Source organism: Anomaloglossus baeobatrachus, chromosome 1 (assembly GCF_048569485.1).
Source record: "Anomaloglossus baeobatrachus isolate aAnoBae1 chromosome 1, aAnoBae1.hap1, whole genome shotgun sequence".
NCBI lineage: Eukaryota > Metazoa > Chordata > Amphibia > Anura > Aromobatidae > Anomaloglossus > Anomaloglossus baeobatrachus.
In genome coordinates, this window is record NC_134353.1 from 384,971,892 (window position 1) to 384,993,292 (window position 21,401).

The window sequence follows — 21,401 nt, forward strand, 5'->3', positions numbered from 1 at the left end:
GTCGGAAGACAGGGTAGTGGGATGAGAATGAACTCGGGTGAACTTCACCCGACTTCATTGTCATGCCGCGGCTCTGTCTGTGTGCCGTGTACTGATTAGCGGTCACCTGTGAAGGATTCACCGGTGATCGCTAATCCCCCGAGTGACTGAAGTGTCCCCCCCCTCTCTCATACTCACCGATCCCCGATCACCGGCGCTGCACGGCGTTCACACTGCTCCGGCGGTTTTTTCTAATTTGAAAAAGCCGGCCGCTCATTAAACAATCTCGTATTCCCTGCTTTCCCCGCCCACCGGCGCCTATGATTGGTTGCAGAGAGACACGCCCCCATGCTGAGTGACCGGTGTCTCACTGCACCCAATCACAGCAGTCAGTGGGCGTGTCTATACTGTGCAGTAAAATAAATAAATAAATAATTTAAAAAAACGGCGTGCGGTCCCCCCTATTTTAATACCAGCCAGATAAAGCCATACGGCTGAAGGCTGGTATTCTCAGGATGGGGAGCTCCACGTTATGGGGAGCCCCCCAGGCTAACAATATCAGTCAGCAGCCGCCCAGAATGGCCACATACATTAGATGCGACTGTTCTGGGACAGTACCCGGCTCTTCCCGATTTGCCCTGGTGCGTTGGCAAATCGGGGTAATAAGGAGTTAATGGCAGCCCATAGCTGCCACTAAATCCTAGATTAATCATGTCATGCGTCTCCCCGAGATACCTTCCATGATTGATCTGTAAATTACAGTAAATAAACACACACACCTGAAAAATCCTTTATTAGAAATAAAAAACACAAACACATTCCATGGTTCACCAATTTAATCAGCCCCAAAAGCCCTCCATGTCTGGCGTAATCCAGGATGGTCCAGCGTCGCTTCCAGCTCTGCTGCATGGAGGTGACCGGAGCAGCAGAAGACATCGCCGCTCCGGTCAGCTCCACGCAGCAAATGAAGAGAGCCGCGTGATCAGCTGAGCTGTCACTGAGGTTACTCGCGGCCACCGCTGGATGCAGCGGTGGCCGCGGGTAACCTAAGTGACAGCTCAGCTGATCGCGCTACTCACCGCCGCTCCGGTCAGCTCCACGCAGCAAATGAGGTGAGTAGCGCGATCAGCTGTATCCAGCGGTGGCCGCGGGTAACCTCAGTGACAGCTCAGCTGATCGCGCTACTCACCGCCGCTCCGGTCAGCTCCACGCAGCAACTGAGGTGAGTAGCGCGATCAGCTGAGCTGTCACTGAGGTTACCCGCGGCCACCGCTGCATCCAGCGGTGGCCGCGAGTAACCTCAGTGACAGCTCAGCTGATCACGCGGCTCTCTTCATTTGCTGCGTGGAGCTGACCGGAGCGGCGGTGTCATCTGCTGCTCTGGTCACCTCCATGCAGCAGAGCTGGAAGCGACGCTGGACCATCCTGGATTACGCCGGACATGGAGGGCTTTTTGGGGCTGATTAAATTGGTGAACCAGGGAGTGTGTTTGTGTTTTTTATTTCTAATAAAGGATTTTTCGGGTGTGTGTGTTTATTTACTGTAATTTACAGATCAATCATGGAAGGTATCTCAGGGAGACGCATGACATGATAAATCTAGGATTTAATGGCAGCTATGGGCTGCCATTAACTCCTTATTACCCCGATTTGCCAACGCACCAGGGCAAATCGGGAAGAGCCGGGTACTGTCCCAGAACAGTCACATCTAATGTATGCGGCCATTCTGGGCGGCTGCTGACTGATATTGTTAGGCTGGGGGGCTCCCCATAACGTGGAGCTCCCCATCCTGAGAATACCAGCCTTCAGCCGTATGGCTTTATCTGGCTGGCATTAAAATAGGGGGGGACCGCATGCCGTTTTTTTAAATTATTTATTTATTTTACTGCACAGTATAGACACGCCCACCGGCTGCTGTGATTGGGTGCAGTGACACAGCTGTCACTCAGCGTGTGGGCGTGTCTCACTGCAACCAATCATATTTGCCGGTGGGCGGGGAAAGCAGGGAATACGAGATTGATTAATGAGCGGCCGGCTTTTTCAAAAGAGGAAAAGCCGCCGGAGTTTAGAGAACAGCCGTGCAGCGCCGCGCCGGTGATCGGGGAACGGTGAGTATGAGAGAGGGGTACTCCATTCAGTCACTCTGGTGATAGCGGTCACCGGTGAGTCCTTCACTGGTGACCGCTAATCAGGACGCGACACAGACAGAGCTGCGGTATGACAATGAAGTCGGGTGAAGTTCACCCAAGTTCATTCTCAGCGCGCAACTCTGTCTGCTGTCAGCCGGCATGTATCAACGACATTTAACATCACACACGGACATTTCACACGGACAACACACACACACACGTCAGTTAAGTTTCACACGCACACACGGGCATTCTACACGCACACGTGGTTACCATACGCCGGACACACAGCCACCACACGTGCGTTATTTACGGACCAAAAAACGGATTACGGACATGACAAACGGCCCGTATTACACGTGCGTGGTTATCAAGGACGTGTGTTTTAGGCCTCAAACCAAGTTACTCTTAAACTAAGTTTCCACTGTATACTGTTAGTGGTTCACATTCTGCTACACAAATGTCTACTTGACTAACCGCACAAAACTTTCCATTGTGTTTTGTGGGAGACAGTGATGACTTTAGTTTTGATTTTTCTTGAGAATTTACTATACAAAAGTGAGCTTGGCCAAGGAGTTATACTCTACTTACTACTCACTGCTCTGCATCAGTTCAATGAGGTCTATGAAAAGAACATCTCGATTCCTCTCGCAGAATCCCTCAACATCATATGAGACCTGTGGGAAACATTTATTATATTTAAGCTGCATACATCGAGTCAGTTTGATAACTATTCTTATGCAGATTGTTTGATTTTACTAGTTTTCTGCAATATTGCCTGATGATTAAATTAATTTAGTCATTTATTTTCTTTCAATCGACTGACATGTTGGATAATCTTTACCTTCCCAGCATAGTGATGGATTACAAAGCCCGAATTCCAGTTGTTGAAGTGCTCATGATTACCCACAGCTGCCTGGAGTTTCTGTAATAAAGTTTGATCTGCACCCCCACCTGTGGCATGCATAGTGGCACATACGTCGTCCAGTACACTCATTATACCCGGAGGATTCTGGATGGATAGAAGGCTGTGAGTACAAATAGGCACTAATACTACATATTACTTAGTATTAAATATCTCAATTCTTACTTTCAAGACACTTACAAACCCCAGTTGATCCAATGGTACAAGGCTAAACCATTGAAGGCAGCCATGCACTGTAGATGAATTTTGGCTAAACCCAATGATTTTGGTGGGACCAGTCAACCATTTAACATGAATGTTGGGCTTCCTACCCCCAAGGTAGTAATGCCCTCGTACAACTTGTGTGGGGGAAGAGAGTGGATCAAATGAATGAGGTGAAAGGTTGAAGTTAAAATATCTCTCCATACTCACCAGTTTGTTCTCAATGAGATCACACACCACTTTGTTATTAAAGTACTGAATAGGGGACCATTTTATCCCTTCTGCAACATATTCTTCCTAAAAACACAATTATAGTTTTCTAATAATGAGCACATGACAGGTAAATATACTAGTTAGGTATACAGTTAGGTCCAGAAATATTTGGACAGTGACACAAGTTTTGTTATTTTAGCTGTTTACAAAAACATGTTCAGAAATACAATTATATATATAATATGGGCTGAAAGTGCACACTCCCAGCTGCAATATGAGAGTTTTCACATCCAAATCGGAGAAAGGGTTTAGGAATCATAGCTCTGTAATGCATAGCCTCCTCTTTTTCAAGGGACCAAAAGTAATTGGACAAGGGACTCTAAGGGCTGCAATTAACTCTGAAGGCGTCTCCCTCGTTAACCTGTAATCAATGAAGTAGTTAAAAGGTCTGGGGTTGATTACAGGTGTGTGGTTTTGCATTTGGAAGCTGTTGCTGTGACCAGACAACATGCGGTCTAAGGAACTCTCAATTGAGGTGAAGCAGAACATCCTGAGGCTGAAAAAAAAGAAAAAATCCATCAGAGAGATAGCAGACATGCTTGGAGTAGCAAAATCAACAGTCGGGTACATTCTGAGAAAAAAGGAATTGACTGGTGAGCTTGGGAACTCAAAAAGGCCTGGACGTCCACGGATGACAACAGTGGTGGATGATCGCCGGATACTTTCTTTGGTGAAGAAGAACCCGTTCACAACATCAACTGAAGTCCAGAACACTCTCAGTGAAGTAGGTGTATCTGTCTCTAAGTCAACAGTAAAGAGAAGACTCCATGAAAGTAAATACAAAGGTTCACATCTAGATGCAAACCATTCATCAATTCCAAAAATAGACAGGCCAGAGTTAAATTTGCTGAAAAACACCTCATGAAGCCAGCTCAGTTCTGGAAAAGTATTCTATGGACAGATGAGACCAAGATCAACCTGTACCAGAATGATGGGAAGAAAAAAGTTTGGAGAAGAAAGGGAACGGCACATGATCCAAGGCACACCACATCCTCTGTAAAACATGGTGGAGGCAGCGTGATGGCATGGGCATGCATGGCTTTCAATGGCACTGGGTCACTTGTGTTTATTGATGACATAACAGCAAACAAGAGTAGCCGGATGAATTCTGAAGTGTACCGGGATATACTTTCAGCCCAGATTCAGCCAAATGCCGCAAAGTTGATCGGACGGCGCTTCATAGTACAGATGGACAATGACCCCAAGCATACAGCCAAAGCTACCCAGGAGTTCATGAGTGCAAAAAAGTGGAATATTCTGCAATGGCCAAGTCAATCACCAGATCTTAACAAAATTGAGCATGCATTTCACTTGCTCAAATCCAGACAAAGACGGAAAGACCCACAAACAAGCAAGACCTGAAGGCTGCGGCTGTAAAGGCCTGGCAAAGCATTAAGAAGGAGGAAACCCAGTGTTTGGTGATGTCCATGGGTTCCAGACTTAAGGCAGTGATTGCCTCCAAAGGATTCGCAACAAAATATTGAAAATAAAAATATTTTGTTTGGGTTTGGTTTATTTGTCCAATTACTTTTGACCTCCTAAAATGTGGAGTGTTTGTAAAGAAATGTGTACAATTCCTACAATTTCTATCAGATATTTTTGTTCAAACCTTCAAATTAAACGTTACAATCTGCACTTGAATTCTGTTGTAGAGGTTTCATTTCAAATCCAATGTGGTGGAATGCAGAGCCCAACTCGCGAAAATTGTGTCACTGTCCAAATATTTCTGGACCTAACTGTAGTATAAATTCAATTCACGCGTATAGCGATGGGTATGCTTATATTTTGAGGTGGTAAAACATTTCCACACTTTTTTTTCAGTTTAAACTAACTGTAAATTAAATTTGTGTGAAAATATGATTGCCTACAAATATTTTCTTTACTTCTTACCATTCACATAAGATAAATATGTTATCACAATTTTCAAAGTAAAATCATTAATCTGATCTGCCGTGTTTTTCCAAATATATGACCTCCCCCAAAAATAAGCCCTAGCAGGCATTTTCTGCATTTTCTGAGCAAGTCTTAAATATAAACCCTAGCCTGAAAATAAGCTCTAGTCGCAGTTCAATAATAAAGTGTCCATACAGCTAAAAAAGTTAAAGAATACTGCAGTACACTTCATTATAGACAGTGGACAATCTGCAATCACTCTCTCCAGACGCCAAGTGGGTGGCTCTACAGTAGATCGCACACCCACACACATCAGATCACACAAACAATCACTCATCAGATCACATACACATACACCACATGCAGCGATACCGATTTTTTTCTGTTCAGCAGAATCCTGAGACGCAGAGCAGTGGAGCGGAAGGACCTGTGGCTGTGGATGGAATGCTTTCAGGACCTGCGATGTTTAACTTCCTCCCATCTTTCCATGCAGCCGGAGGCATTCTGTCTTACCAGATGTGGTGAGTGACTAGTGAGTGTGTGTGTGTGTGTGTGTGTGATCTGATCGGTGATTGCGTGTGTGCGATCTGATCGGTGAGTGTGTGTGTGTATATGTGTATAAGTGTTTGTGTGCGAGCTGATGTATGTGAGTGTGTCGGCCAGAAGCAGGGGAGGACCACGTGCAGTATAGCTGCTGGGAGCACCCGCCGGAGATCACAGTGAGGACCTGGGAGCCACGCAGATGTCAGTAGTTTGGTAAGTATGAGTCTCTTGGGAATTGAGGGGGTCTGCTTTTTTGGGGGTGTAAACGTACCCTAAACTGTGTTTCTCCAAGAATAATGTCCAAGTCTTATTTTTGGAAAAACATGATATTACCATAGCACTTTTTTCCTACAGAAAATTTTAATTGTGTCTCTGAAATATCTATTTTGGCATTTGATGGAATAAACTATGTAAAAAATAGAGTAAAAAGAAATTACATGACTAAGGTCACATTCTCATGATGAGTGAGTTTTTGATGTTGAAAATTTTGAGCAGCATTTGTGCACCTACTAGTTAAGTTAGGCTACTTGTTTTTTTTTTCCATTGTGTTTTTAAGTACCTTTTTGGCTCTTTTGCTTCAGAGGGTCTTCTAGTCTTGCTGATGAAAAAAAAATCATTTTTTCCTTGTATTTTTATGTATTTAGTTTGTAGAATATAGCTACAAAACGATTTAGCTTGATTCGCAAAAATAAAAACTTTATAGCACCTTATAGGAAGCGATCTCTGGCGTGCTCTCGGTACTTGGACTGCGCAGTGCACAATGGAGCATTCTGTCTGCCTTGTGTGGTTTTGAATTAACTTGCCCAATACATGGTCATATTTTGGGCGGCATCTTAAAAAACAATCCTTAGTACCATCAACCTCACACTGACCAGAAATTTAATAGGTGAATCTATATACGGTGTATGACAGGGGTGGGGAACCTCCGGCCCGCGGGCCGCATGCGGCCCGCCATGACCTTTTATGTGGCCCCCGGGTAGATTCCCGGGGGAGGCAGTGCTCGTGCTGTCACCGCGGTCTTGCTGCCGCCGGCCCTTTAAATCCACACATTGCTGTTTGTGCTGCAATGTGTTCTCCCGTCGGCTAGTGCTTACTTTGTGGGCGGGTCCACAGCAGCCTCACAGCTTCCAGCCTTGTGTGTCCGCCCCCTGCCCTCCGGAGATCAGTGCCTGCCTTCTCCTTCTGATGCAGTGTGTCCGGCTCCTGCACTCCGGTGATGTGAATGCAATGCTGCTGTGAGTCCAGCGCCGACCCTCTGCTGCTATGTGCCCTGCCCAATGCTTTGTGCCTAAACCCCAGTTCTGTAAACCCTCTGCCCCAGAGTTGCATGAAACTCTCAGCACAGTGTGCCTCCCAATGTCCTGTGTGCACCCCTCCCCCATTCCTGTGTGCAGCCCCCCAATGTCCTGTATGCACCCCTCCCCCAGTCCTGTGTGCAGCCTCCCAATGTCCTGTGTGCACCCCCCCACACAATCCTGTGTGCAGCCCCCCCAGTCCTATGTGCTGCCCATCACCCAGTCCTGTGTGCACCCCCACACAATCCTGTGTGCAGCTCCCCAGTCCTGTGTGCAGCCCAGCCCCCAGTCCTGTGTGCAGAGCAACCTCCATGAGGTGCCTGTGCCCCCAGCCCCGCGTGAGGTGCCTGTGCCCCCAGCCCCGCGTGAGGTGCCTGTGCCCCCAGCCCCGCGTGAGGTGCCTGTGCCCCCAGCCCCGCATGAGGTGCCTGTGCCCCCAGCCCCGCGTGAGGTGCCTGTGCCCCCAGCCCCGCGTGAGGTGCCTGTGCCCCCAGCCCCGCGTGAGGTGCCTGTGCCCCCAGCCCCGCGTGAGGTGCCTGTGCCCCCAGCCCCGCGTGAGGTGCCTGTGCCCCCAGCCCCGCGTGAGGTGCCTGTGCCCCCAGCCCCGCGTGAGGTGCCTGTGCCCCCAGCCCCGCGTGAGGTGCCTGTGCCCCCAGCCCCGCGTGAGGTGCCTGTGCCCCCAGCCCCGCGTGAGGTGCCTGTGCCCCCAGCCCCGCGTGAGGTGCCTGTGCCCCCAGCCCCGCGTGAGGTGCCTGTGCCCCCAGCCCCGCGTGAGGTGCCTGTGCCCCCAGCCCCGCGTGTGGTGTCTGTGCCCCCAGCCCCTCTTGTGATGTGCATGCCCCCAGCCCCATGCCCCCAGTTAATTAATTGTTTCACCCAATATAGCAGGGTCATTTAAACATTGATAATTTTGTGCGGCCCCCGAAGGTTGGTAGAAATTTCCAAATGGCCCCCAACAGAAAAAAGGTTCCCCACCCCTGGTGTATGAAGTAGAATATGTGCGCCCTGAAGGATCTCAAATCGCAGTTATCAAAACTGCCTCACAGTCAGACTGTTCTAGTTGTCCATAGCAACCAATCAGAGCTACGCTTTCACTTTACCTCAGCAGCTTCGATGCTGAAAGCTGAATTCTAGTAGCTGTAGGTGATCTGTCATCAACGTCGAGGAGAGTGGAAGCTAACGAAGATATTCGTGAATTTTAGAAGTTTAAAATATTTGTGGAAATGGATAAAAAAGGGTAACGAGTAACCCGAATTCCGCAGTATTTGCTACTCACACGAATAGTGCGGCATTCGGGTTACTCGTTACTTTGCGAGTTTTTCCCCCCTTGACTTGCAGTGCACACACTGTTCAGAATGAATACACGAGTATTAGATAGTACTCGTTATGAGTATAGCAAGTACAAATAATTAGGTACTCGCTCAACTCTATTATTATTATTATTATTATTGTTTATTTATAGAGCACCATTGATTCCATGGTGCTGTACATGAGGGGGATACATACAGAATACATGTACACGTTACAATAGACAGACTAGCACAGGGGGAAGAGGGCCCTGCCCTTGCGGGCTTACATCCTAAAGGATTTTGGGGAGGAGACAGTAGGTGGGGTGTAGGTGGGGCGGCAGCTCCGCACGGTGGTGGGGCGGCAGCTCCGCACGGTGGTGGGGCGGCAGCTCCGCACGGTGGTGGGGCGGCAGCTCCGCACGGTGGTGGGGCGGCAGCTCCGCACGGTGGTGGGGCGGCAGCTCCGCACGGTGGTGGGGCGGCAGCTCCGCACGGTGGTGGGGCGGCAGCTCCGCACGGTGGTGGGGCGGTGAGGTCATTGTAGATTATAGGCATTTCTGAACAGATGAGTTTTCAGGGTCCGTTTGAAGTTTGCAAGTGTAGTAGATAGTCTGACGTGTTGAGGCAGTGAGTTCCAGGAGACTGGGGATGCTCGGGAGAAGTCTTGGAGTCGGTTGCATGAGGAGCGAATGAGAGAGGAGGATAGAAGGAGATCTTGGGAGGACCGGAGGTTACGTTTTGGAGTGTAGCGAGAGATTAGTTCAGAGATATATGGAGGAGACAGATTATGGATAGCTTTGTAGGTCAGTGTTAGTAATTTGAATTGGATACGGTGGAAGATTGGGAGCCAGTGGAGGGACTTGCAGAGAGGAGAAGCGGGGTGGTATTGAGGAGAGAGGTGGATCAGTCGGGCAGCAGAGTTAAGGATGGACTGGAGAGGGGCGAGTGTGTTAGCAGGGAGACCACAGAGGAGGATGTTGCAGTAGTCGATGCGGGAGATTATGAGGGCGTGCACTAGAATTTTTGTAGATTGGGGATTGAGAAAAGGGCGGATTCTGGAGATATTTTTGAGTTGAAAACGGCAGGAGGTGGTGAGGGATTGGATGTGCGGTATGAAGGACAGGGCAGAGTCAAAGGTCACTCCGAGGCACCGAACTTTGGGTGCTGGGGAGAGCGTGATGTTATTAATTGTAATGGATAGATCAGGTGGAGAGTGCAGGGGAGATGGAGGAAAGATGATCAGTTCAGTTTTGGCCATATTGAGCTTTAGGAAGCGAGAGGAAAAGAAGGAAGATATAGCAGATAGGCACTCTGGGATTCTGGACAGCAGAGATGTGACATCTGGACCAGAGAGGTAGATCTGAGTGTCATCGGCATATAGGTGGTACTGGAAGCCATGGGACTTTATGAGTTGTCCCAGGCCAAATGTATAGATAGAAAAAAGTAAGGGTCCCAGGACAGAGCCTTGAGGGACACCAACAGAGAGAGAACGGGATGAAGAGGTTGTGTGGGAATGGGAGACACTAAAAGTGCGGTTGGAGAGGTATGAAGAGATCCAAGAGAGAGCGAGGTCTCTGACACCAAGGGAAGAGAGGATCTGTAGTAGCAGGGAGTGGTCAACAGTGTCAAAGGCTGAGGATAGGTCTAGAAGTAGGAGTACAGAGAAGTGGTTGTTAGCTTTGGCGGTAAGTAAGTCATTTGTGATTTTTGTCAGGGCAGTTTCAGTGGAATGATGTGGACGGAAGCCGGACTGTAGGTTGTCAAAGAGAGAGTTAGAGGAGAGGTGGGAGGAAAGTTCAGCATGGACGTGCTGTTCCAGGAGTTTTGAGGCAAGTGGGAGTAGCGATATGGGTCGATAGCTGGTAGTAGACTCTAGCCACGATATCTCCAGAATCAGTTGGTCAGTTGAGGCGGTCTCGTACACACATCTTCAGTATCTAAGTGCCTATCTCCTGTACCAGAATCAAGTACCGTACATTTTTTTTTTGTTTCTAAAAAGTATCACAAACTGACACTTAATTTTGATCTAGACGCCATTTTTTAAATTTTCACTTTTTTTAATTCTGCTATCAGAAATAGTGACAATCATAGTAATTAAAAATCTATTTTCTTTTTTTTTTTTGTTTCAGACAAGCACAACTGCCGGGATTGGGGCCACAGTTCACCACCATTTTGTTTTCGTTGCCCACATCACTGCATTTTTACAGTACTTTTTTATATATATACTTTTCATGAAATACAAATTTGTAAGCATGCTTCAAACATGTGTAAATATAATGTTAAATCCCTATCCCCAAAAAGAAAAAAATAGCAAAGATAGCATAAACATCAGGCGTCTAGACTAGAAGACCCCCATAAATAAGGCTGCTTTACTATATCCTGGTATTTTGCTTTGCTAAAACCTTATGGATATAATCGTGTGCAGATTACACGCTTTTAGGGCTCATGCGCATGTAACTGCAGAATATTCTGCAGCGATTTGACAGCACATGTGCGCGTCAAATCGCTGCAGAAACACTGTATAATGGATGCAGTTTTTCTGTATAAAAAAAGCCGATTTCATGCGCTCTGGCTGCTGCCCCCGCCATATACAGAGTGGGAGCTGCATCCACAACACACAGATAATTGACATGCTCATTTTCTGAACGCACGGATTTGGGTCAAAATTTTAGCACCCAAATCGCTGTGTTCATAAAAGCATTGTGCGCACATCTCATGCACAATCTACATAGATTATGCAGGGGACGCAGGACGCATGCATTTACGCTGCAGTGCAATACGCAGCGTAAATGCATGTAAGTACGCAACGTGCGAATGAATCCTTAAGGGGGCTTTACACGCTGCGACATCGCTAATGCGGAGTCGTTGGGGTCACGGAATTTGTGACGCACATCCGGCCGCATTAGCGATGTTGCTGCGTGTGACATCGATGAGCGATTTTGCATCGTTGCAAAAACGTGCAAAATCGCTCATCGGTGACATGGGGGTCCATTCTCGATTATCGTTACTGCAGCAGTAACGATGTAGTTCGTCGCTCCTGCGGCAGCACACATCGCTATGTGTGACGCCGCAGGAACGAGGAACCTCTCCTTACCTGCCTCCCGGCCGCTATGAGGAAGGAAGGAGGTGGGCGAGATGTTCCGGCCACTCATCTCCGCCCCTCCGCTTCTATTGGGCGGCCGCTCAGTGACATCGCTGTGACGCCGCACGGACCGCCCCCTTAGAAAGGAGGCAGTTCGCCGGTCACAGCGATGTCGCCGGGCAGGTAAGTATGTGTGACGGGTCTGCAGCGATTTGCCCGTGTCGCACAACAGATGCGGGTACCCACGCTAGCGATATCGGGACCGATATCGCAGCGTATAAAGTAGCCTTTAGTGTATTTTTGACTGCAGATTTTCCGCATATAATGCAAAAATCCACACATAAAACTCAAAAGTTAACATGTTGTGGATTTGAAACACACACTGCAGGTCAGTAATAACAAACACGGTGGGCCTGAGTTTACGGTGCATAAATCTCATCCACTTTGTTGAAACTGAACTGAATTTTTGATGCAGTGAAAATACGCAGCGTAAAAAACTCATTGTGGGAACACCGAGGGTAAATAGCCTGATGAATAAAAACTATAAGGTGTTTATCCATTATTTCTCTCCAATGCTTTCCACACTCTAAGGTACATAGTCAGGCATGTTTTTGTGCACTCTGTTAGGCCCCCTTCACACATCAGTGAAAAACACAGACGTTCTTCACTGACGTGTAAAACACGCACATGTCCCTCCGTGTTTCACGGCACACGTGGGTTGTCCATGTGCAATCCGTGATTCGTGATCTGTGATTGCAAATGGACATTACTCATCTGCCTTCGCTACTGCTGTCCATGGTGCTGAACTCCTCGGCTCTGCAGCGTCCGCCCACTGCTCTCTGCAGCTACTTCCGGGTCGGCTGTTCCTGCTTTCATGAATATTCATGAGCCGGGCAGGAGCTGCAGAGAGTGGAGGCTGCACAGCGAATCGCTGGAAAGGTTAGTTGAAAATGTTTATTATTTAATATGTCAGTGTTATTCTGGTACGTGTTTCATGGATCACACACGGATCACACCATAGTGTGGTCCGTGGGTCATCAGTGATGCCAGAAAAAAACTGACTTGTCTCTGTGCAGAATCACAGACACGCGTGTACGCTGCACGGAGACACGTTCAGTGAAAAATCACTGCTGTGTGTGCAGACCCATTGATTAAAATGTGTCTGCGTATGTCAGTGATTCTGGTACGTACAAAAAAAAGCACATACGTACCAGAATCACTGATGTGTGAAGGGGGCCTTACATACACGTTATGTTACACTTTCACTTGCAATTTTTATATATTTTACCTGCTCGGCCTTCAGTGTCAACTCAATGAAGATCTGCTGAAGTTTTTCATTCACAAAGTTTATACAGAACTGTTCAAATCCATTTTTCTGTGTGCAAGAGACAAAAATGGGATGTTAGTTCCAAGGCTCTACTGTATCTCCATTTGCCTTTTCTTTCTGACAGTTTTCTACTCTGTATGAATTCTCCATGTGTTCACTTGTAAAGCACCATGGAATAAATGGCGCAAGAATAAGAATAAGAATAAAAATAATATGTGGAGTGATTTTCCATAATATAGTTAAATAATAAGACTCAACTTGGAGTGCCATATGATGCTTAAAAGGATGGTCCAAAGTAGTTTTCCTCCTAAATCTTTATTTATGTAGTGCCATAATCTAAACTATTTTTAAACATACCATATATTACAAAAGTGAGTAAACTCCCTCAAATTTTTTGTAAATATTTTATTATTTATTTTCATAGGACAACACTGGCGATATGACATTTTGATACAATGCAAGTAGTCAGTGTACAGCTTTTATAACAGTGTAAGTTTGGTGTTCCCTTTAAATAACTCAACACACAATCATTAATGTCTAAACTACTTGCAACAGAAGTGAGTACACCCCTGAATGAAAATAGCCAAATTGTGCCCAATTAGCCATTGTCCCTCCCCAGAGTCATGTGACTCATTAGTATTACAAGGTTTCAGGTGTGAATGCAGAGCAGATGTGTTACATTTGGTGTTGTCGCGCACACACTCTCTAGTACTGGTCACTGGAAGTTCAACATGGCACCTTATAGCAAATAATTCTCTGAGGACCGGAAAAAAAAAAGAACTGTTGCTCTACATAAAGATGGCCTAGGCTATAAGAAGATTGCCAACACCCTGAAACTGAGTTGCAGCACGGTGGCCAAGACCATAATTGGTTTAAAAAGACAGGTTCCATTCAGAACAGGCCTCACCATGGTCCAATTTAGATGAGTGCATGTGCTCAGCGTCATATCCAGAGGTTGACTTTTCAAAATAGACGTATGAGTGCTGCCAGTATTACTGCAGAGATTAAAGGGGTGGTGGTAGCCTGTCAGTGCGCAGACCATATGCCGCACACTGCATCAAATTAGTCTGCATGGCTGTAGTCATACAAGGAAATCTCTTATAAAGATGATGCACAAGAAAGCCATCAAACGTTTTGCTGAAGACAACCAGACTAAGGGCATGGATTACTGAAACCATGTCCTGTGGTTTAATGAGACCAAAATAAACGTATTTGGTTCAGATGGTGTCAAGCGTGTGTGGCGGCAACCAGGTAAGGAGTATAAAGGCAGGAGTATTGGTAAGGAGTACTCCAAACTAGTCAAGCATGGTGGTGGGAGTTTCATGGTTTGGGACTGCATGAGTGCTGCCTGTGTGGAGAGCAACAGTTAATTAAGGGATCCATGAATGCCAACATGTACTGTGACATACTGAAGCAGACCATAATCTCCTTCCTTTCGTATTCCTGCATGATAATGACCCCAAACACACCTCCAAGATGACCACTGCCTTGCTAAAGAAACTGAGGGTAAAGGTGCTGGACTGGCTAAGCATGTCTTCAGACCTAAACCCTATTGAACATCTGTGGGGCATCCTAAAAAGGAAGGTGGAGGAGCGCAAGGTCTCTAACATCCACCAACTCCGTGATGTCGTCATGAAGAAATGGAAGAGGATTCCAGTGGCTCCTGTGAAGCTCTACTGAACTCCATGCCCAAGAGAGTTAAGGAAGTACTTAAAAATAAAGGTGGCCACACAAAATATTGATACTTTGGGCACAATTTGCCCATTTTCACTTAGGGATGTACTCCCTTTTATTGCAAGTGGTTTAGACATTAAAGGCTGTATGTTAAGTTATTTAGATTCCACACCAAAATGATACTGTTATACAAGCTGTACACTGACTAATTTACATTGTATCAAAGTGTGATATCTTCAGTGCTGCCTCATGAAAACACATAATAAAGTATTTACAAAATATGTTGGATGTACTCCCTTTTGTGATTTATTGTATTTGTATTTTAAATTCTCTTTCCTATACTAACTACACTATCTGATTTTCAATCTTTTTCGCTACTTCATTTTTGATGATGCTGTGTTTCAAAATCACAGTGCTTGCTGATATACTCAAAGGAAGTGTCATCAAGGGGCAAAAGCTGCGGTCACTGCCACAGCCTCTGACCCCTCTCTTAGTGATGCTTGTTTCAGGAGCTGGGCTAGTAGTCCCTGTGTAATCTGCACTGTGTGATGTGCACAATGACAGCACACTCTCTATTGTTGGGTGAGATGGGCAGTAACGAGCCAGCAGAAGAGAACATAATCAGACTACCCTGCGTGCAGAGACCAGTGACATCACTTGTAGGGGTGGCGCTGGTCTCTGGATGCCAGGTATTGTGACACCGCTCTGTTGCTGGCTTGTTACTGCTAATATGCGCCGACAACAGAGAGTATGCTGTCATTGTGCACATTGCTCAGGGAAAGAACAAGGACTAGCCCAGTTCCTGAAACGAGTGTCAGTGACGACGCTTCATTTCAGGTAGGTGACATAGGCTGCAGCAGTGACTGCAGCCTTCACCCCTTCATGACACTTCATTTAAGGATCCCAGCATGCACTGGGATTCTCAAATGAAGCATTAACAAATAGGGAGAGAATAAAAAATATATAAAAGCAGTTAGATAGTGTAGCTAGGGATTGGTAGGGATTTTTTAATTCCAATATATTACAAAACTAGCTGTAGTACCCGGGCGTTGCCCGGGATAGTAACTGTCTCTATGTCTCTCTCCCAGTCTCTGTCTGTGTCACTCTCCTTGTCTGTCTGTGTCTATGTCTGACTATTTCTATCTCTGTCTGTATTTGTATCAGTCTATCGGTCTCAATCTCTGTGTCTGTCTGTCTCTATCACTGTGTCTGTCTCTATGTGTGTGTCTGTCTGTCTCTTTCCCCGTCTGTCTCTTTTCCGTCTGTCTTGGTCTGTCTCTTTGCAGGTCTGTCTCTTTCCCCGTCTGTCTCTTTCCAGGGCTGTCTCTTTGCCTGGCTGTCTCTTTTCAGGGCTGTCTCTTTCCCCATCTGTCTCTTTCCAGGTCTGTCTCTTTCCAGGTCTGTCTCTTTCCCCGGCTGTCTCTTTCCCCGGCTGTCTCTTTCCCCGGCTGTCTCTTTCCCCGGCTGTCCCTTTCCAGGGCTGTCTCTTTCCCTGGCTGTATTTCCAGGGCTGTCTCTTTCCTCGTCTGTCTCGTTCCCCGTCTGTCTCTTTCCCCGTCTGTCTCCAGGGCTGTTTCTTTCCCCATCTGTCTCTTTCCCCGTCTGTCTCTTTCCCCGTCTGTCTCTTTCCCCGTCTGTCTCTTTCCCCGTCTGTCTCTTTCCCCGTCTGTCTCTTTCCCCATCTGTCTCTTTCCCCATCTGTCTCTTTCCAGTGCTGTCTCTTTCCCCATCTATCTCTTTCCAGGTCTGTCTCTTTCCAGGTCTGTCTCTTTCCCCGTCTGTCTCTTTCCCCGTCTGTCTCTTTCCCCGTCTGTCTCTTTCCCCGTCTGTCTCTTTCCCCGTCTGTCTCTTTCCTCGTCTGTCTCCAGGGCTGTTTCTTTCCCCATCTGTCTCTTTCCCCGTCTGTCTCTTTCCCCGTCTGTCTCTTTCCCCGTCTGTCTCTTTCCAGGGCTGTCTCTTTCCAGGGCTGTCTCTTTCCCCGTCTGTCTCCAGGGCTGTTTCTTTCCAGGTCTGTCTCTTTGCCATCAGTCTCTTTCCCCGTCTCTTTCCCCGTCTGTCTCTTTCCAGGGCTGTCTCTTTCCAGGGCTGTCTCTTTCCCCGTCTGTCTCCAGGGCTGTTTCTTTCCAGGTCTGTCTCTTTGCCATCAGTCTCTTTCCCCGTCTCTTTCCCCGTCTGTCTCTTTCCCCGTCTGTCTCTTTCCCCATCTGTCTCTTTCCCCATCTGTCTCTTTCCCCATCTGTCTCCTTCCAGGGCTGTCTCCCCATCTGTCTCTTTCCCCGTCTGTCTCTTTCCCCGTCTGTCTCTTTCCCTGTCTGTCTCTTTCCCCGTCTGTCTCTTTCCCCGTCTGTCTCTTTCCCCGTCTGTCTCTTTCCCCGTCTCTCTCTTTCCTCGTCTGTCTCTTTCCTCGTCTGTCTCTTTCCTCATCTGTCTCTTTCCCCGTCTGTCTCCAGGGCTGTTTCTTTCCCCGTCTGTCTCTTTCCCCATCTGTCTCTTTCCCCGTCTGTCTCCTTCCAGGGCTGTCTCCCCATCTGTCTCTTTCCCTGTCTGTCTCTTTCCCCATCTGTCTCTTTCCAGGGCTGTCTCTTTCCAGGGCTGTCTCTTTCCAGGGCTGTCTCTTTCCCCGTCTGTCTCTTTCCTCGTCTGTCTCTTTCCTCGTCTGTCTCTTTCCTCGTCTGTCTCTTTCCTCGTCTGTCTCTTTCCTCGTCTGTCTCTTTCATCGTCTGTCTCTTTCCCCGTCTGTCTCTTTCCCCGTCTGTCTCTTTCCCTGTCTGTCTCTTTCCTCGTCTGTCTCTTTCCCCGTCTGTCTCTTTCCCCGTCTGTCTCTTTCCCCGTCTGTCTCTTTCCAGGTCTGTCTCTTTCCAGGTCTGTCTCTTTGCCATCAGTCTCTTTCCAGGTCTGTCTCTTTCCCCGTCTGTCTCTTTCCCCGTCTGTCTCTTTCCCCATCTGTCTCTTTCCCCGTCTGTCTCTTTCCCCGTCTGTCTCTTTCCCCGTCTGTCTCTTTCCAGGTCTGTCTCTTTGCCCGTCTGTCTCTTTGCCCGTCTGTCTCTTTGCCCGTCTGTCTCTTTGCCCGTCTGTCTCTTTGCCTGTCTGTCTCTTTGCCTGCCTGTCTCTTTCCAGGGCTGTCTCTTTCCAGGGCTGTCTGTCTCTTTCTCCATCTGGCTCTGTCTGTGTCTGTGTCTCTGTCTGTATGTCTATTTCTGTCTCTCTTGCCATCTCTTCACCTACATCATATAACCTCACGCATAAGCGTCAAATAACAGTTTATTTTGTTCCTATAGCAACCACTGACAGTTGCTATTAATAACCTATAGCTCTCACCTCCATTCAGTTTAATGGCGGCAGGATTTTAGAGACGAACTGTAAAGCACGGGGTTAAATTTTTCTGTCAAAACATAGTCTACGATGCTCCCTGGGTCACATGAGGCGTGCAAAATTTCGTGATTGTAAATGCGACGGTGCGGATTCCTTTAGCGGACATACACACATACATACATACACTCATCTTTATATATTAGATAGTTTAGAACATGGCAGTAAATAGATAGGGATTTAGGATAATGGGACTCAGTAATATACAGTAAAGTTAATGGGACTTTGTGCTCCTCCCTATAGCCTTCTATATACACTTTTTAAATTAAAATATGTATAATAAAACAGTCCGTTTCTGCCACAGCTTTTGTTTCCGCCCTTTAGTTTTTTCCTCTTCTAGGAGCATAACTTTTTTATATTTCCTTCAATATGTTGTGGGACAAGTTCTAGGTTTGAATGACAATATTCACTTTGTCAAATAATTTACTGAGAAAAGTGGAAAACATCTAGTGAAATGGGGAGTAAACTGAAATTCTCCATAATTTAGATTATACTGTAAAAACTTATTAGTAATTTAATTCTAATTTATTGCAACTATTAAAATTATAACCTTTTTTTTCTATTTTATTTTTTCATGCATTTGAAAACTTTAACCTTTCCCGCCATAGCCAGCTTTCATTTTTGCACTTTCATTTTTTCTCTTCAAGAGCCATAACTTTTTTATTTTTTAATGTTTTTTTTTGTGGAACAGGATGTAGTTTTGAATGACTCCATTCATTTTGCCATCTTTCCCCATCTGTCTCTTTCCAGGTCTGTCTCTTTCCAGGTCTGTCTCTTTCCAGGTCTGTCTCTTTCCCCGGCTGTCTCTTTCCCCGGCTGTCTCTTTCCCCGGCTGTCTTTTTCCCCGGCTGTCTCTTTCCCCGGCTGTCTCTTTCCCTGGCTGTATTTCCAGGGCTGTCTCTTTCCTCGTCTGTCTCGTTCCCCGTCTGTCTCTTTCCCCGTCTGTCTCTTTCCTCGTCTGTCTCCAGGGCTGTTTCTTTCCCCATCTGTCTCTTTCCCCGTCTGTCTCTTTCCCTGTCTGTCTCTTTCCCTGTCTGTCTCTTTCCCCATCTGTCTCTTTCCCCATCTGTCTCTTTCCAGGGCTGTCTCTTTCCCCATCTATCTCTTTCCAGGTCTGTCTCTTTCCCGGTCTGTCTCTTTCCCCGTCTGTCTCTTTCCCCGTCTGTCTCTTTCCCCGTCTGTCTCTTTCCTCGTCTGTCTCCAGGGCTGTTTCTTTCCCCATCTGTCTCTTTCCCCGTCTGTCTCTTTCCCCGTCTGTCTCTTTCCCCGTCTGTCTCTTTCCCCGTCTGTCTCTTTCCAGGGCTGTCTCTTTCCCCGTCTGTCTCCAGGGCTGTTTCTTTCCCCGTCTGTCTCTTTCCCCGTCTGCCTCTTTCCCCGTCTGTCTCCAGGGCTGTTTCTTTCCCCGTCTGTCTCTTTCCCCGTCTGTCTCTTTCCCCATCTGTCTCTTTCCCCATCTGTCTCCTTCCAGGGCTGTCTCCCCATCTGTCTCTTTCCCCGTCTGTCTCTTTCCCCGTCTGTCTCTTTCCCCGTCTGTCTCTTTCCCCGTCTGTCTCTTTCCCTGTCTGTCTCTTTCCCCGTCTGTCTATTTCCTTGTCTGTCTCTTTCCTCGTCTGTCTCTTTCCCCGTCTGTCTCCAGGGCTGTTTCTTTCCCCGTCTGTCTCTTTCCCCATCTGTCTCTTTCCCCGTCTGTCTCCTTCCAGGGCTGTCTCCCCATCTGTCTCTTTCCCCGTCTGTCTCTTTCCCCGTCTGTCTCTTTCCCCGTCTGTCTCTTTCCAGGGCTGTCTCTTTCCAGGGCTGTCTCTTTCCAGGGCTGTCTCTTTCCAGGGCTGTCTCTTTCCCCGTCTGTCTCTTTCCCCGTCTGTCTCTTTCCTCGTCTGTCTCTTTCCCCGTCTGTCTCTTTCCTCGTCTGTCTCTTTCCTCGTCTGTCTCTTTCCTCGTCTGTCTCTTTCATCGTCTGTCTCTTTGCCCGTCTGTCTCTTTGCCCGTCTGTCTCTTTGCCCGTCTGTCTCTTTGCCCGTCTGTCTCTTTGCCCGTCTGTCTCTTTGCCCGTCTGTCTCTTTCCCCGTCTCTCTCTTTCCTTGTCTGTCTCTTTCCTCGTCTGTCTCTTTCCTCATCTGTCTCTTTCCCCGTCTGTCTCCAGGGCTGTTTCTTTCCCCGTCTGTCTCTTTCCCCGTCTGTCTCCTTCCAGGGCTGTCTCCCCATCTGTCTCTTTCCCCGTCTGTCTCTTTCCCCGTCTGTCTCTTTCCTCGTCTGTCTCTTTCCCCGTCTGTCTCTTTCCCCGTCTGTCTCTTTCCCCGTCTGTCTCTTTCCAGGTCTGTCTCTTTCCAGATCTGTCTCTTTCCAGGTCTGTCTCTTTGCCATCAGTCTCTTTCCAGGTCTGTCTCTTTCCCCGTCTGTCTCTTTCCCCGTCTGTCTCTTTCCCCGTCTGTCTCTTTCCCCGTCTGTCTCTTTCCCCGTCTGTCTCTTTCCCCGTCTGTCTCTTTCCCCGTCTGTCTCTTTCCCCGTCTGTCTCTTTCCAGGTCTGTCTCTTTCCAGGTCTGTCTCTTTCCAGGTCTGTCTCTTTCCCCGTCTCTATCTTTCCTTGTCTGTCTCTTTCCTCGTCTGTCTCTTTCCTCGTCTGTCTCTTTCCTCGTCTGTCTCTTTCCCCGTCTGTCTCCAGGGCTGTCTCTTTCCCCATCTGTCTCTTTCCCCGTCTGTCTCCTTCCAGGGCTGTCTCCCCATCTGTCTCTTTCCCCGTCTGTCTCTTTCCCCATCTGTCTCTTTCCACGGCTGTCTCTTTCCAGGGCTGTCTCTTTCCAGGGCTGTCTCTTTCCCCGTCTGTCTCTTTCCTCGTCTGTCTCTTTCCTCATCTGTCTCTTTCCTCGTCTGTCTCTGTCCTCGTCTGTCTCTTTCCTCGTCTGTCTCTTTCATCGTCTGTCTCTTTCCCCGTCTGTCTCTTTCCTCGTCTGTCTCTTTCCCCGTCTGTCTCTTTCCCCGTCTGTCTCTTTCCCCGTCTGTCTCTTTCCCCGTCTGTCTCTTTCCAGGTCTGTCTCTTTCCAGATCTGTCTCTTTCCAGGTCTGTCTCTTTGCCATCAGTCTCTTTCCAGGTCTGTCTCTTTCCCCGTCTGTCTCTTTCCCCGTCTGTCTCTTTCCCCGTCTGTCTCTTTCCCCGTCTGTCTCCTTCCAGGGCTGTCTCCCCATCTGTCTCTTTCCCTGTCTGTCTCTTTCCCCGTCTGTCTCTTTCCCCGTCTGTCTCTTTCCAGGGCTGTCTCTTTCCCCGTCTGTCTCTTTCCAGGTCTGTCTCTTTGCCCGTCTGTCTCTTTGCCCGTCTGTCTCTTTGCCCGTCTGTCTCTTTGCCCGTCTGTCTCTTTGCCTGCCTGTCTCTTTCCAGGGCTGTCTCTTTCCAGGGCTGTCTGTCTCTTTCTCCATCTGGCTCTGTCTGTG

At 47.6% G+C, this 21,401-nt stretch overlaps 1 protein-coding gene across 1 annotated transcript in view; it reads right to left on the bottom strand.

The window, feature by feature from the left end:
* The window catches only part of LOC142315335 (unconventional myosin-If-like), a 279,905-nt gene that overhangs the window by 85,508 nt on the left and 172,996 nt on the right, over nt 1–21,401 (bottom strand). The window contains exons 12-15 of the mRNA XM_075352538.1: nt 12,897–12,983; nt 3,444–3,530; nt 2,952–3,119; nt 2,699–2,784 (exon numbers count right to left, since the gene is read on the bottom strand). Of these exons, the coding sequence (XP_075208653.1) occupies nt 2,699–2,784; nt 2,952–3,119; nt 3,444–3,530; nt 12,897–12,983 (428 nt within the window). The remainder of the gene's footprint in view (nt 1–2,698; nt 2,785–2,951; nt 3,120–3,443; nt 3,531–12,896; nt 12,984–21,401) is intronic.